Source organism: Tachyglossus aculeatus, chromosome 23 (assembly GCF_015852505.1).
Source record: "Tachyglossus aculeatus isolate mTacAcu1 chromosome 23, mTacAcu1.pri, whole genome shotgun sequence".
In the NCBI taxonomy this organism is placed as follows: Eukaryota; Metazoa; Chordata; class Mammalia; order Monotremata; family Tachyglossidae; genus Tachyglossus; species Tachyglossus aculeatus.
The window spans coordinates 12,156,854-12,174,397 of record NC_052088.1 but is presented as its reverse complement, the minus strand read 5'-3'; the positions used below and the strand labels follow the sequence as shown (position 1 = coordinate 12,174,397).

At 46.5% G+C, this 17,544-nt stretch overlaps 1 protein-coding gene across 1 annotated transcript; it reads left to right on the top strand.

Annotated features, from left to right (window-relative positions):
• Positions 1-1,019: 1,019 nt before the first annotated feature.
• On the top strand, positions 1,020-14,626 carry F2RL1 (F2R like trypsin receptor 1). Its single transcript, XM_038765722.1, has 2 exons — positions 1,020-1,129; positions 12,128-14,626. The coding sequence occupies exons 1-2, from the start codon at positions 1,030-1,032 to the stop codon at positions 13,210-13,212; spliced, it is 1,185 nt and encodes a 394-aa protein (XP_038621650.1). The 5' UTR covers positions 1,020-1,029; the 3' UTR covers positions 13,213-14,626.
• Positions 14,627-17,544: the final 2,918 nt, after the last annotated feature.

The window sequence follows — 17,544 nt, the reverse complement described above, 5'->3', positions numbered from 1 at the left end:
TCAAAATCATCAGAATAAATAGAATTACAGCTAGTTCCAAGGCTCTAAACTAAAATTCATTCAATCGAATTTATTGAGCGCTTACTGTGTGCAAAGCGCTGATAATAATGATGGTATTTGTTAAGCCCTTACTATGTGCAAAGCACTCTGTTCTAAGCACTGATAATGATGGTAGGGACTGTCTCTATATGTTGCCAACTTGTACTTCTCAAGCGCTTAGTCCAGTGCTCTGCACACAGTAAGCGCTCAATAGATACGATTGATGATTGATGATGATGGTATTTGTTAAGCGTTTATTATGTGCAAAGCACTGTTCTAAGCACTGGGGAGCTTACAAGGTGATACAAGGTAGTTACGCGACCCCCCGAGCTCGACCCCCGGCCCACGTCATCCCCCGGGCCTGGAATGCCCTCCCTCTGCCCATCCGCCAAGCTAGCTCTCTTCCTCCCTTCAAGGCCCTGCTGAGAGCTCACCTCCTCCAGGAGGCCTTCCCAGACTGAGCCCCTTCCTTCCTCTCCCCCTCGCCCCCCTCTCCATCTTACCTCCTTCCCTTCCCCACAGCACCTGTATATATGTATATATGTTTGTACATATTTATTACTCTATTTATTTTATTTGTACATATCTATTCTATTTGTTTTATTTTGTTAGTATGTTTGGTTTTGTTCTCTGCCTCCCCCTTTTAGACTGTGAGCCCACTGTTGGGTAGGGACTGTCTCTGTGTGTTGCCAATTTGTACTTCCCAAGCGCTTAGTCCAGTGCTCTGCACACAGTAAGCGCTCAATAAATACGATTGATGATGATGATCATGAACGACCAGAGCTTGGCACATAGTGAGCGCTTAACAAATAGCATGATCACCCGGGCTAAGGTTGTTGGGGGGGGGTGGGGCGGGGCCATCCCGGCTCAAATAGGACGGTGGGGGCGGGGTCAAGCAGTAGGCGTCGTGTTGGTGCGGCTGGTGAATTGGGAGCGGGGGCTGGGGGAGACGGGGGTCCTCGGCTGGTGGGCTGCCGGAGCTGAGAGCCCATGCGGGCCGGGGGCGGCGGCCCTGCAGGGCTGCTGGGCCCAACCGTCCTCCTGGCCGTCGCCGCCGCCTCCTCCTCCTCCTACTGGCCTTCATCCCCAGGTGAGAACGTGGGGCCGGGGGCGCGCCTCCCGACCGGACAATTCCCTCTGGGCCCAATTCGAACCCGGAACCGGGCCTCCCCCGGCCCGGGGATGTCCCCTTCAAAGCCCTACCTCGGCTTCTAGACTGTGAGCCCGCTGTTGGGTAGGGACTGTCTCTATATGTTGCCAATTTGGACTTCCCAAGCGCTTAGTACAGTGCTCTGCACACAGTAAGCGCTCAATAAATACGATTGATGATGATGATGATGACTGTCGCTATGTGTCTCTATGTCTCTTGTCTCTCCCCACTTCAATCCATACTTCATGCTGCTGCCCGGATTATCTTTGTCCAGAAACGCCCTGGGCATGTTACTCCCCTCCTCAGAAATCTCCAGTGGCTACCAATCAATCTGCGCATCAGGCAGAAACTCCTCACCCTGGGCTTCCAGGCTGTCCATCCCCTCGCCCCCTCCTACCTCACCTCCCTTCTGTCCTTCTCCAGCCCAGCCCGCACCCTCCGCTCCTCTGCCGCTAATCTCCTCACCGGGCCTCGTTCTCACCTGTCCCGCCGTCGACCCCCGGGCCTGGAATGCCCTCCCTCTGCCCATCCGCCAAGCTAGTTCTCTTCCTCCCTTCAAGGCCCTACTGAGAGCTCACCTCCTCCAGGAGGCCTTCCCAGACTGAGCCCCTTCCTTCCTCTCCTCCTCGCCCCCCTCTCCATCCCCCCATCTTACCTCCTTCTTTTCCCCACAGCACCTGTATATATGTTTGTACATATTACTCTATTTATTCATTTTACTTGTACATATCTATTCTATTTATTTTATTTTGTTAGTATGTTTGGTTTTGTTCTCTGTCTCCCCCTTTTAGAATGTGAGCCCACTGTTGGGTAGGGACTGTATATGTTGCCAACTTGTACTTCCCAAGCGCTTGGTACAGTGCTGTGCACACAGTAAGCACTCAATAAATACGATTGATTGATTGATTGACCGTCCGTATATGTTGCCAACTTGGACTTCCCAAGCGCTTGGTACAGTGCTCTGCACACAGTAAGCGCTCAGTAAATACGATTGAATGAATGAATGAATAGTACAGTGCTCTGCACACAATAAGCGCTCAATAAATACAATTGAATGAGTGAATGGCCTGAAGTGCCCTCCCTCCTCCCATAATAATAATGATGGCATTTAATCATTCATTCAATCGTATTTATTGAGCGCTTACTGTGTGCAGAGCACTGTACTAAGCACTTGGGAAGTACAAGTTGGCAACATATAGAGACGGTCCCTATCAACAGCGGGCCAAGCACTGTTCTAAGCACTGGGGAGGTTACAAGGTGATCAGGTTGTCCCACGGGGGGCTCACAGTTTTAATTCCCATTTTACAGATGAGGTAACAGGCACAGAGAAGTTAAGTGACTTGCCCAAAGTCACACAGCTGACAGTTGGCAGAGCCGGGATTTCCCCCCTTCAAAGCCCTACTGAGAGCTCGCCTCCTCCAGAAGGCCTTCCCGGGCTGAGCCCCCCCCCCCCCCCCCCCCCCCCCCGTTTCCTCTGCTCCTCCTCCCCTCCTCATCGCCCCCACCCTGTGCCCTTCCCTCTTCCCCTTCCCACACCACTTGTGTATGTTTGGACGTATTTATTACTGTATTTTATTAATGATGTGTGTATATCTATAATTCTATTTATCTATTTTGATGAAATTGACACCATCCGCTCTACCCCCTCCCCCTCCCCACACCACTTGTGTATATTTGTACGTATTTATTACTCCATTTTATTAATGGTGTGTATATAGCTATAATTCTATTTATTTTGATGGAATTGACACCATCCGCTCTACCCCCTTCCCCTCCCCACAGCACTTGTGTATATTTGTACCTATTTATTACTGTTTTATTAATGATGTGTATATAGCTATAGTTCTATTTATCGACTTTGGTATTGATGCCATTGTTTTGTTTTGTTGTCTGTCACCCCCTCCATTCATTCAGTCGTGCTGACTGTGTGCAGAGCACTGAACTAAGCGCTTGGGAAGTACAAGTCGGCAACAGAGACGGTCCCTACCCAACAACGGGCTCACAGTCTAGACGAGGGAGACAGACAACAAAACAAAACATGGAGACAGGTGTCAAAACCGTCAGAATAAATAGAATTATAGCCATATGCGCATCGAGTAGTAAGTACGTACAAGTAAAATCAAGTAATAAATATGTACAAGTATGTTGGGTAGGGATTGTCTCTGTCTGTTGCCGAATTGTACTTTCCAAGCGCTTAGTAAGCGCCCAATAAATACGATTGAATGAATGATGAACGGCTTGGAGCCCTGGTCAGCAAGGGCCGGTCCTCTCCCCGCAAAGCTCCCAGCCCGCTCATCCGCTCTCCCTCTCCCCCTTTCAGGGTTCGGGTGTCGGCTAAGGCGTGGCCCCATGGAAAGAGCCCGGGCTTGGGAGTCAGAGGTCATGGGTTCTAATCAATCAATCAATCAATCAATTGTATTTATTGAGCGCTTACTGTGTGCAGAGCACTGTTCTAAGCGCTTGGGAAGTACAAGTTGGCAACATATAGAGATGGTCTCTACCCAACAGTGGGCTCACAGTCTAGAAGGAGGAGGCAGAGAACAAAACCAAACATATTAACAAAATAAAATAAATAGAATAGATATGTACAAGTAAAATAAATAGAGTAATAAATATGTACAAACATATATACATATATACAGGTGCTGTGGGGAAGGGAAGGAGGTAAGGCGGGGGGATGGAGAGGGGAATGAGGGAGAGAGGAAGGAGGGGGCTCAGTCTGGGAAGACCTCCTGGAGGAGGTGAGCTCTCAGTAGGGCCTTGAAGGGAGGAAGAGAGCTAGCTTGGCGGATATGGGGAGGGAGGGTACTCTCCCAAGCGCTTAGTCCAGTGTTCTGCACACAGTAAGTGTGCAGTAAATAATAATAATAATGATGATGGCATTTATTATGTTTACTATGTGCAAAGCACTGTTCTAAGCACTGAATAATAATGATGGCATTGAATGAATGAATGAGGCCCAGGGAAGTGAAGTGACTTGCCCAAAGTCACAGAGCAGACAAGTGGTGCAATCAGGATTAGACCCCAGGACCCTTGACTCCCAGGCCCGGGCTCTTTCCACTAGGCCATGCTCCTTCTCAGTGCCAAAATTAGGATGATCCTGTATGCCCCACCACCTGTCAGCTGTGTGTGTGACCTTGGGCAAGCCACTTCACTTCTCTGTGCCTCAATTCCTTCATCCATAAAATGGGGATTAAGACTGTGAGCCCCACTTGGGACAGCCAGATTACCTTGTAAACCCCCCAGTGCTCAGAACAGTGCTTGGCACATAGACAGCACTTAACAAATTCCCCGTCTGAGGCTTTCCGGACCTGACTTCTGTTCTCTACAGCCTCCGGGCAGGGTGAGAAGTGTCTAGAAGAGAAAGGACCCAGGAGTCCAGACAGGGCCACCCCGAGCCCAGGGCCCTTAGACTCTTCGCTCCCCCCAGCCACATTAGCCCATCTGCGTTTGCAGCAAATCGACCCCTTTTTGGGGAAGCCAATAGGGGCTCCCGGGTCGAGGGGCCCGGGGTTATTGGAGGGGAGAGAAGTTTGGAAGGAGCAGCAGACAAGCTGCCCAGGACTTAGAACAGTGCTTAGCACATAATAATCATTCATTCCCCTCGTCCCCCTCTCCATCCCCCCATCTTACCTCCTTCCCTTCCCCACAGCACCTGTATATATGTATATATGTTTGTACATATTTATTACTCTATTTATTTTACTTGTACATATCTATTCTATTTTATTTTGTTGGTATGTTTTGTTTTGTTCTCTGTCTCCCCCTTTTAGACTGTGAGCCCACTGTTGGGTAGGGACTGTATATGTTGCCAACTTGTACTTCCCAAGCACTTAGTACAGTGCTCTGCACACAGTAAATGCTCAATAAATACGATTGATTGATTGAGGGGCCCGGGGTTATTGGAGGGGAGAGAAGTTTGGAAGGAGCAGGAGACAAGCTGCCCTGTACTTAGAATAGTGCTTAGCACATAATAATCATTCATTCATTCATTCAATCGTATTTATTGAGTGCTTACTGTGTACAGAGCACTGTACTAAGCACATAATGATGATGGTATTTGTTAAGTGCTTACTATGTGCCAAGCACTGTTCTAAGCAGTGGGGTAGACACAAGGTAATCAGGTTGTCCCACGTGGGGCTCACAGTCTTAATCCCCATTTTACAGATGAGGTAACTGAGGCACAGAGAATTGAAGTGACTTGCCCAAAGTCACACAGCTGACAAGTGGCAGAGCCAGGATAAGAACCCACGACCTCTGACTCCCAAGCCCCGTGCTCTTTCCACTAAGCCACCCTGCTTCTCCAGTAAGCACTTAGTACAGTGCTCTGCACACAGTAAGCGCTCAATAAATACGATTGATTCTCCACATAGAAAGCATTTAACAAATATCATCATCGGCATTATTATTATTGCGGAGAGTCTTCAATCGGCAAGAATTGATTTGGAGGCCCTGGGTGGACAAGGCCGGAGTCCGGGCCTAAAGATCTGGAGGATGGAAATCCTTGGTGGCACCTCTGTGTCCAAGCCCCGGTTTAAGTCTTGTTGGTAAAAGCTAAGTGGTGGTTTCCCATGTTTGGGCAGAAATCCAAGACAGTGAATCATATTTATTGAGCGCTTACTGTGTGCAGAACACAATACTAAGCCTTTGGGAAAATGCAATATAACAATAAACAGACACATTCCTTACCCACAATGAGTTTATAGTCTAGTGCTTACAGTCTACAGTCCAAGCTGCTGTTTGTCACTGGGGGCAGGACCCCGATCGACCCCCTCCGTCCCCCAAAAAGGTCCAGGCCTAGTGGGTGCCGGGGTCCATAACTTTCTAGAATTCTGTCTCCCAGCTAGAGCTTACACTTGTGGGCAGGAGAAGTCTGCTTCTTTTGCTTCCCAAGCACTTAATAAAGTGCCCTGCATTTAAAAGGCGCTTAATAAATTACTGCTATGTAGTATGAGGCCATCACTCTGCCATTTCCAGTAACTGTTCTTTGAAGGGAAAGTAAACGGAAGGCTAGACCAGGCGCAAACCACAACCCACACGACGGATGATCTCTGAGTAACCGTTGGGAAGTAGAGTTAGGAGTGCAGCGGCCTGGGTTTCAGCCACACACCCTTCGTCCTTGAAGCTGCATCATCTTCAATAAGGAAGGACAGATTTGAGATAAGGACAGATTTCCATATAAGGAAAGAAATGTGGGAATGTGTATATGGCTGAAACAGTCGATTTCCAAGGGGATTGTACTCTCCCAAGCGCTTAGTACAGTGCTCTGCTCCCAGTAAGCGCTCAATAAGTACGATTGATTGATATCCTTTTCCAGAACCGATGAGGAGAGTGTGGGAGGGGAATACACAATTGTTCTGGGTAAACGAAAGGAAACAGCATTAGCCCAGTAACCACAGTGTGCAATTTCAAACCGAAAAGTAGGCATGAGTTTCTAGCGTCCCTTTCCCTACTGCTACCAAAAAAGGAGTCAAAAATGAAATCTCTAGAAGCCTGAAGTAATTTGATAATTCAAGAACTTCAATACTTGCCCACCTGTACAAAATTAATAACCCATTGTGACAGTAGCTTCATTCCTACAGTGAAACTCATGGGCTTTGCAAACTGCACATTTCTGGAGGTGGTGAAAAAATATTTTTTGTCATTTGGCATATTTAGCATATCTGGGCAGTTTTGAATTAGCTGGAGCTCGGAGATTGTGAGAAACAGGTAATCTGACTTCAAATTCTGAAGATTAAGTGTTTTAGTTTCCATGATTTTGATAAATCAGAAAGTGCTGATTTATAAGCTTCCCAGCTCATTTTTTTCCTGTATTAAAAGCTTTTGGGGATTTTGATGGAATGGGCCAGTAGGTGTCCTATAGATGAAGTGAAATGAGTTGAGAAGAACCAAGTTACTAATTAACTAAAGCTATTTAATATTGCCTCATTTTTCATTTGTTAAAAGAAAATCTATGGTAGTGCACGTCCTGGTGAGGGAACACTATCTAACTCTTAAAGATGACCTTGATTCCACCACCCTTCCTCCCCAAAACTGGCAGTTGTTCAAGGATCATAAATACCTCTGTGTGCTCCACCCTTTCTTTTAAAAAAAAAAAACAAAAACAAAGACAACCTTTTCAGAAAGGTATGCTTCCTAATGTTAGCGAACGGCAGTGAAATCACATCAAAAATAGGTGACTCCAGTTTGTTTGCTCTGGCAGTTTAAAGGAAATTATTTCTTCCTTTGGAACCTGTGGACTAGAGAGAGTGTATATACTCCCTTCTCCACTCCACAGCCCTAGCACCAGATAAACCTCTGGCAGGGGGCTGAGAGCTGGTAATGCTTGAAAGACCACCTTCTCAGGGCCAAACCCTTACGTACCTTGCAGGAAGTGAGAGCTATCTGTTTGGCGTCTTTACTCAAAGGATGTCACCCCCTCTCTCTAATCTCTCTCCCCATCCATCTATCCACCAATACCCAGGATTGAAGTGTGGCTATCTCTGACTGTGGAGTGGGGAAACAAGCTCTCCACATTGCCTTATAGTCTTATTAAGAGTTACAACTACCAGATTTCCTCCTTTCCAAGAATTGTTTGCCCTGACTATCTCTTTGGGTCCAACACCTGTTATCTTCACATTTTATACACTTCCGTCATTCTCTAAGTCTCTAAATGCAGATGGAGAGATGTGTCTGTGGAGCAAGATTCCTCTTCAGTCAGGCAGTTTTGCCACCTCCTTAATGCTAAGGTTTTGATTGTGCTCTGATTCTTTTCTCAGGAAGAGATCTGCAAACTCGTTGTTTGTAGGAAACATGTCTACCAACTCTGCTATACTGTACTCTTCCAAGTGCTTAATACAGTGTTCTGCACATAGTAAGTGCTCAGTAAATATGATTGATAGATTGAACTGGGGTTCTGTGAGGACCTCCCGGCCCAAGATCTGGTGTTCCACAGACCAATTAAAGTAACTTCTCCGTGGAAAGAAAGCCTATTAGTCAAACATTTGCCCCCTTTTTTTATGTCATGTTTGACTCATTTGTAGCTTTGACATTTTAAGCTCTTTGTGTCTACCAATTATGTTGTATTATATTCTGTAAGGCACTTAGTACAGTGCTCTGCACACAATAAGCACTTAATAAATATGATTGACTGACAGTAAGCACTCAATAAAAACCATTGCACTTCGTATGCAGAGGACAAAGGTAGCTGTGGATTAATACTTATGACTATTTTCAAACGTGGTTTATCTAGTTTACTTTGGGCTGTTTCAAGGGATGCTTCAAGTATCAGACACCAATAAATACAACTAATGTTACAGTTTTAAAACAAACCTCTCAGAAAAATAACAGTGTAACTCTTCAACTGTAAGATGGTATTCATGAGAAATTTGTTTGCACAAGAAGTTGTCCAGGCAGGAAATATCAGCAAGTACAAGAGGGTTTGGAATGAATTCATGGACAGATATACTAGGAGGAAAAGCTAAGGATAAAGTGGTGAAAACTTAGGAATGGTGGATGGTGCACTCCTAAAAAATAGGATAAGGAGACAGGGTGGCTAGTGGAAAGAGCATGCATCTGGGAGGAAGGAGACTTGGATTCAAGTCCCAGCTCTACTTCTAGCCTGCTGTGTGACCTTGAGCCAGTCATTCAGCGTGTTGGGAACCTGTTTCCTCATCTCTAAAATGAGGAGGGAGCAGAGCCTAGTGGAAAAAACACAGGTGTTCATCCTGGCTCTACCACTTGACTGCCGTGTTAACTTGGGATTGTCATAACTTCTCCATGCCTCTGTTTCTGCATCTGTAAAAATGGGGATGATACCTATTCTCCATCTTAGATGGTGAGCCCCGTGTGGGACGGGGTGCTTATATTGAACCTACCCCATGCTTACTACAGAGCCTGACACAAAGTTAATGCTTAACAAATTCCATAATTAATTACATTTACTCTCCCTACTGCTCAGTTTGGGAACCCTTCGTGGGACTAAGAATGTGTCTGATCTGATTACTATGTCAAGGATAATTGCCATCAAATAGTTTCTCTCAACATCCTGTTGTCACATTTGGGGATAGAGTGCTGGGGTAATCAATCAGTTGTGTTCACCACATGCAGAGCACTGTTCTAAGTATTTGGGAGAGAACAATATAAGCGTTGGTAGACACAATTCCTGTCCTCCAGGAGCTTATAGTCTTGTTGGGGAGACAGACATTAAAATAAATTACAGATAGACTAGATTTTTGAGGTAGTAACCCTTCATGTTTGAAGGTCTAGAACATCTTTCCCATGCTCCCCAGCTATACCTAAAACTCAGCACCATTTTGCCCACCAAGAGCCCAAGTCTTAGTGTCCTTGCTCTACTGCTCCCGACTCTATCTAAAATGACTTGGAGGGGCCAGGCAGGGCCCGACTCTATCCCAGCCTTCCATTCCTCTGCCTGATTCATTCCCAGCACCCCAAGTTCTGTCAGTCCTCCTAAGCACTTAGGAAGATTCACCCATCCTCAGCACTTCTGTGCATCTGCATATCCCACGATGCCCTCAATTACTTCTTTTTCTGCTATTCCAACCTCTAATATACGACTACCTGTTATGTCCTTGTTCTTCCAACTCCCACTGTCTGCAAATAGGCTGGCTACCTGTCTTCCCCCATTCTATTGTAAGTTCTTTGTGAGCAGGGAATGTGAGTTGTGTTTCTGTTGTACTCTCCTAAGCGCTTAATCCGGAGCTGTGCCGTTCAGTAGGTGTTCAGTAAACACCATTGATTGATTGGGCTTGCTCTGAGCTCTAGCAGGAAAAGGTAAGGGAAATAGTAAGAGGCTGGGGTGTTCTTTACAGAGAAGGTGGTTTGGGTAATGGTTAAACCAAGTGCAGTTAAGCAGTGCAAGGCAGATTGGCTGTCTCAAATTACTTTTGTTTTGGGAAGATGTGAAAGTCATGCATCCTGTGAGCTGTTTCCCCAGAATGTGCCATGACCTTAGTGGGACTGCAAATACTCAGCTGCATTTCTAGAAGTGTTTGACGCAGGCATGTTGTTACTGAAGACCACACAGCAGTGCCCCCTTGTGCAGAAAGCTCACCCCTTTCCCTTTCTGGTTTTCCTATCTCTCTGGCTGCTCATTCTCAGTCTTTCACAGGCTCTTCCTCTCCTTCCCACTCTCCAACTATGGGAGTCCCTCAGGCTCAGTTCTGGGTCCCCTTCTATTCTTCATCTATCCCCACTCCCTTGGAGAACTCATTCATTCCCATGGCTTCAACTACCATCTCTATGTGTTTGGTCCCCAAATCTACATCTCCAGCTCTGACCTCTGTTCTTCTCTTTAGCCGCACATTTCCTCCTGCCTTCAGGACATCTCTATTTGGATATCTTGCTGACACTTCAAACTTAAAACGTCCAAAAAAACCCCTCCTAATCTTCCCATCCAAACCCTGTTCTGACCATGACTCTCCCATCACTGTAGACAGAATTACCATCCTCCTTGTCTCACAAGCCCATAACCTTTCCATTATTCTCAACTTATCTCTCTTTCAAAACATATATTCAGTCTGTCACCAAATCTTTTGGTTTTCACCTTCACATTTCTAAAAGCCAACGTTTCCTCTCCATCCAAAATGGTAGTACATGGATCCAAACACTTATCCTATCCTGCCTTGACTACTGCATCTGCCTCCTTGCTGATCTCCTTGCCTCCTGGTCTCTCCCCATTACAGTCCATGCTTCATTCTGCTGCCGGGTTCATTTTTCTAAAAAAAAGTTCAGTCCATATTTCTCCATTCCTCAAGAGGTTGCCCATCCACCTCTACTTAAAACAGAAACTCCTTACCTCTGGTTTTAAAGCACATAATCAGCTTGCTTTCTACCTTACCTCACTGGTCTCCTACTACAGTCTAGTTCCTACACTTCCCTGCTCTAGAGCCACCTTCCTCACTGTGCCCCGATCCCATCATCTTGCCTCTGACTCCTTTCCCATATCCTCCCCCTAGCCTGGAACTTTCTCTCCCTTCACATATGCCAGACTACCACTCTCCCCACCTTCAGAGCCTTACTAAGGTCATATCTCCTCCAAGTGGCCTTCCCGATTTAAGCCCTCTTTTCCCTGACTCCCTCTCCCTTCTGTGTCATCTATGCACTGGGACCCATATACTTTGAGCACTTGATATTCACCCCACAGCACTTAACGTACATATCAATTATTTATATTAATGTCTAGGCTCTCAGCTCATTGTGAGCAGGGTACATGTCTTCCAACTCTCTTCTGTCTTACTCTCCCAAGCGCTTAGTACAGAGCTCTGCACACAGTAAGCACTGAATAAAAACCATTGATTGATTAGTACAGTCCACTGTGTTCAGCAGTAGTTCAGTGGATACCTTTACTACCACTAAGGCCAAAAGTTACAGCTTAGTCTGTGGGCGATGAAAGTCCTGCTGGGTGGAAAACAGTGGAGAAGAGGAAAAAGGCTTGGTTTGAAGTGGTGATTACTTTTACTGAAGATCTCAAAGCCAATTTTTCTGTGTACTTTTATTCCCACGCTATTCATCTTAACAAATCCAGAACAGGGGCAGATGAAGCCTGCAATGTGTGGAAATGTGGGTCCGGGCCACAACCCATCACTTCCCTGGGAAGATTGGAGAGACAGAGAAGAGGCTCACTGGGAAGATCCCTGTCCAGGGAGGTTGGACTCCTTCCTGGGCACTGGGTGGGAAAAGCGTCCCGGAGATGGGCCGCTCTGTTGGACAGCATCATGGCTATGGACCAGGGGACTAGGGGAGGGAACCAGTTCTGCTCGTTGGCTAATTCGAATACTTCCAGGATGTTTATGCTGTTTAAGTGACTCACTTTTGAAGGAAAATGTTTAACATAGTCTTTTTGGGCTGGGAAACCTCTTCCTCTCAAACCCGCCGAAACATTTCAGCTTGCTTTTGGATTTTTCCTGACCTCTGCCTCTATTCCTCTCCCCCGTTTAGGAGTCAATTACACCAAAGGGCGAAGTCTGATCGGCCACGAGACTGAGAATGGAATCCGTGTGGATGAGTTCTCTAAGCATGTCCTCAACAGCAGACTGACCACGGTCTTTCTTCCCATAGTCTACACCATCGTATTTGTCATTGGCATCCCAAGCAATGGCCTGGCCCTATGGGTCTTCCTCTTCCGGACCCCAAAGCAGCATCCATCCGTCATCTATATGGCCAACCTGGCTTTGGCGGACCTCCTCTCTGTCATCTGGTTCCCCCTAAAGATCGCCTACCACATCAATGGCAACAACTGGATTTACGGCGAAGCCATGTGCAGAATCATGATTGCCTTTTTCTACGGCAACATGTACTGCTCCATCCTCTTCATGACTTGCCTCAGCGTTCAGAGGTACTGGGCCGTGGTGAACCCCATTGCCCACTTCTGGAGGAAGTCAAATGTGGCCCTGGGGGTTTCCTCTGTCATATGGCTACTGATCATGCTGGCCACCATCCCCTTGTACGCCATGAATCAAACCGTCCACATCCCGGCCCTCAACCTCACGACGTGCCACGATGTCTTACCCAAGGCAGTCCTGGCTGGGGACATGTTTAACTATTTTCTCTCCCTGGCCATTGGGGCCTTCCTGCTCCCAGTCTCCCTCACCACCTCCGTCTATGTGCTGATGATCAAGGTTCTCAATTCTTCCCACGTGGATGAAACCAGCGGGAAGAAGCTGAAAAGGGCTGTCAAGCTCATCATCACCGTGATGACCACACACCTGATCTGCTTCACCCCCAGTAACATCCTGCTCGTGGTGCACTACTTCTTAATTCGCACCCAGGGCCAAAGCTACATCTACGCTGGGTACATCGTAGCCTTGTGCCTGTCCACTCTCAACAGCTGCATCGATCCTTTCATCTACTATTTCATCTCCCAAGATTTTCGGGATCACGTGAAGAACACCCTCCGAGGCCGGAGCGTCAGGACGGTGAAGAGACTTCAAGTGTCTCTCATGTCAAAGAAGTACTCCAAGAAGTCCAGCACCTACACTTCCTCCTACTCCTCCAGCTCAACCAGCGTTAAGGCCTCTTCCTGAGGCATTGGACTTTGGAGGCAGCGTCTTGGTGTTTGACCCAGCTGATCATTTGTCATTCTGCCTCTCCTTTTGCTCTATTTACAGAATGGTGGTCACCTGTACCAGAAGCCCTGGCTCCTGAGGGGTTGGAAGATTCCACGAGAATTGGAGGCGAGGCCCTCCCAACCAAGTGGATAATTAACATCTGTCTTGTGCCATTCTTAATAGACTCCACTGACCTAATGACAACTTCAGAGGTGTTCAGAAAAAAGCAGAACAGAGGGATCTGGAATTTCAGATGGTGTCTGACCCACTGGGTGGCCCAGTGATGAATGTGCTTGTTCAGGCTGGATGGCTTCGGTTCTGGGGACCGTGCGTGGCACATTGTTGGCTCAGAACCATGGTCCATCCAGGGGGAAAAGGATTCTGTCTTCAGCAGAGGCGACAGGATGTTTGGAGGAACCAAGTGACAGTTATGTGCCTTCTATTACTGGACACAGAACCTCGCGCTTAAATGTATTTATTATTTAAACGATTTTTTTTTGATAATTGAAAGAAATTCACTGTGCCCCTGGGGCCAGTACCTGAGGAAATGACCATTTTTGAGGCATCAGAACTGTGCGCCCCACTTCCAATGATGATGATGAATTCTTGAGACAAAAATCCTAGTCTTTAGTTTTTGTATAATTAAGAATCCTATTTACCACTTGCCTCCCTATTAAAATATTTAATTTTTATACTGGCTATTAACCAAATGGTCATTCTTGCCAGGAATGAAGTTAGAATTGCCTGATGAGATTAGAGTGTGGGGAGCTGGAAGACCAGCTGTTGTGACCCGCACTATGGTGTTTGCTGATGGGAAGCTACCAGCGGGCTGGCATGTGGTCCCTGACTGATTTTTTTTTCTTTTCTGTTGGTTTGTTTTTTGCAGAGACTGTTTTGCGGGGTTGGAGGGGAAGGTTGTAACTATATTTTATAGCATGATCTCTTGTAAATAAGGCCAGACATTTTATAATTTGTTTCTGAGTTGGAATTTTTTTTTCTCTGCAGGGTTGGGGAGGGGAGGGAATCACAGATCCTGCTTTTGTTTTACCTTTTGATTGAGAAACTCAGCCACCCAGCAGAATGGATAACTTCCTTTCACAAGATCCCTGGCAAATAGACCTCCACCCAGTACAGTTCTTTGTGATGAAAAGTATACAACGTTGAAAGGGTTTCAGTCTTTTCAGCGTGCATGCTGAGCCCACATTTGGGTTGTGGTGGTGTCTGTGGACACGTTTGGAATGTACCACTTTCTTAGTAAGCAGACTTAACTCATACCGAAAACCTATCCCTTGGGATTCTGGGAGCTAATTTGTTTTACCCAATGTAATTTTACCCAACATAACTCAGGGATCACATCTCCATCAGTAGGAATTTTTACTCTTTTTGTAGCACGTTTGGAAGTTTAGACTATAAGCTCCTCCCTCTAGATTGTAAATTTGTGGGTAGGGAACATGTCTGCCATATATTGTACTCTCCCAAGCGCTTAGGACAGCGATCTGAGTGCAATAAATATGATGGATTGAAAAACTGGTAGGAATCCAAGATCTTGCTATTACTGTTCCTTGGCCTTCACTGAAGGTGGTTATGGATCGAGGGGGCTTCATCTTTTCTCCTGATCCCTCCCTCTCCTCCTTGTGCCTTTTTCTTTCCCACACTGTTCAGGGCTGGAAAGAGCCTTGGTGAGACCAAGACAGTGGCAACCCCATGCCCTTGGCTTGCTCTCCTTCCTGGATTAATGTTCTTTCAGGCCTCATTCCCACAGCACTGAGGTTCCTACAAGGCTTTTTCTGCTCTCCTCACTCTTCCTGCTTCCAACCTCAGATTTTCCCTTTGATCCTGGGAAAATGCTTCCCAGGACTAATTTGCATGTACCCATTCCTATGCCATCAACTTCTTTCCTTTATTATTATTATTATTATTTATTCCTTTGTTTACTGCTGATTCCACTATTTCCAGGGAACTGAAGATTTGCTCACCTCAACACAGCTACACATGAGGAAAATGAATGATGGCAGGATACTGTAACTGCTTCATGGGGCTCTGAAGTGGAAAACAAGAAGATAAGAGAAAATTTTCTAAGGTTACAGTAAAATAATGCCTCAGTGGTGCACCTAGCTGAAAATGGGAAGTTGACTGCCACTGGGTTGCAGACAGGCCACTGATATTGAGAAAGGAACAGCTCTGTGTGAGTAGAAGGTGTGAATATCAAGTATCTGTGTGAGTATCAAGGGACTTGGAGGCAAAATCCAAAACCACAGTACCAGATGCTGCAAACAGGACAACACAAGGAACATCTTTTCGTGGTGCACAGTGCAGCTGAGACTTGTCTCTCTGTGCCCTATTCAGTTGCACGCGCACCCATAGTCAAATTTCGCGATTAATGATGCAGTCAAGTATTTCCCAGCCTGCACAATTCACTCCTCTAATTGACTAACTCTACTCACTGTACCTCAGTCTCTTCTGTCTCTCCACTGACCCTTTGCCCTCTGGCCTAGAAGTCCCTCCCCCATCATATGACAGGCCACCACTCTCCCCACTTTCAAAATCTTACCAAAATCCCATCTCCTCTAAGAGGCCTTCCCCGACTAAACCGTCATTTCTCCTACTCCCTTTCCCTTCTGAACTTGGACCTTTTAAAGTATTTATTCCCCCCACCCTCAGCTCCTAAGCACTTAAAGTACATAGTTGTAATGTATTTTAATGTGTCTCCCCCTTTAGACTGTAAGCTCCGTGTGGATAGGTACTCTCCCAGGTGCAGATTATACTGCTCTCATACATCAAGTGCTCATTAAATATCATTGATTCATGAACAATTATATATAGTTAGCACACCCTCATATGCTTCTGAATAGTTCCATGTCCTGTCTTTCCCATTAGAGTGTAAGTTCTTTATGGGCAGGGAACAGGTCTTCTGCTGATGATGTACCTCTCAGGTACTTAGGACAGTGAATTGTATTCAGTAGGTGCTCAGTAAATACTGCTCCAAGAAGGAGCTGGCCTGCCCTCCCACTCTCTTTGCAGTCTGAGCCTCCTTGCTGTCTAAGCCGTGATTGAGGTGGGACCTCTGGGTTGCCTTGAATCATTCTTCTGTGCTTATCTCCCAACATCCCTTTGAGGTAAGTATTGCTATCCCCGTTATACAGATGAGGAAACTGAGGCTAAGTTTAAGTGACTCGTCTGAGGCCACCTAGCCCTGCAGGGGTGGATGTGGGAATAGAAACTTCCATTCTCCTGACTTCAAGCCCCATATGCTTTCTCCTAGATCACGCTCCCAGCTTGATTATTACCGTACTCTTCCAAATGCCTAATACAGTGCTCTGCACACAGTAAGCACTCAATAAATACCATTGATTGATCTGAAACTACCTTTGAAGAATTAAGTGTGTGCCTGGAGGATAAGTTGTCCCGCTTCATTGTTTTCCTGACTGAAATACTATACGGACCATCTGCTTCAGTCCACTTCTTTTTATTACTCCACGTGGACTTCCTGTGCTTAGTACAGTGCTCTGCACGCAATAAGCACGCAATAAATATAATAACATTTTTATTACTCCCTTTGAGGACTGCTGGAAAGGTGGAGGGGTTTGGAAGGAAAGGGTGAGGTCCTTCATTTTGTCTTTTCTCCTGTAACTCAGCATTCCTCCCCTCTCTTGTTTCTCCTTTTCTTCTCCGCCGCCTCTGTGAGAAGAAATCTTTTCCCTTGGTGCCAGTAGGCACAGCCAGGGGAAACTGAGGCTGGGAGCTGGTGGGTGAGGGGAACCCAGGGGTGTCCTGGGTTACTCCCAGGATCCAAGATCCACCTCTACCTTCTGCAGGAGTCATCTCCTCAGGCCCCTTTCAGCCTTGCCTCCAAGTTTCTGATGGCAGAGGGCAAATGGCTTCACTTCAGCCCCATAAAGAGCTTCTTCCTTCTCCCTCCTCTGAGCAGGGTTGAAGTAACCCTTTACTATCTGGGGTGTTCTGCGTTGTTCCTGGCTGCCCTTAGAGGCTGCTCTGTCCATAGGGGTCCAGCCCTCTGACCCGCATTAGTTGTGGTATTTGCTAAGCATGTACTCTGCCAAGCACTGTGCTAAATACGGGGATAGAGACAGGACAATCACAGCCACCCACCCCACCTCTGAGCCGATCCCTGTTGCAATCTGGAGTCTTGTGCCATCCTGGCCAAGTGAATAAATCTGCTCTCCCTTTTTACAAAGGAGAATATTTTAGCCCACAGGTCCAGTCAAGCAGTGGGGATCAAAGGGCCTCCTCCTGCCTTTCAAATAAGCTCCCTGTTTGGTGCTTGGTACCACTTTCCAGCCTGTCTTA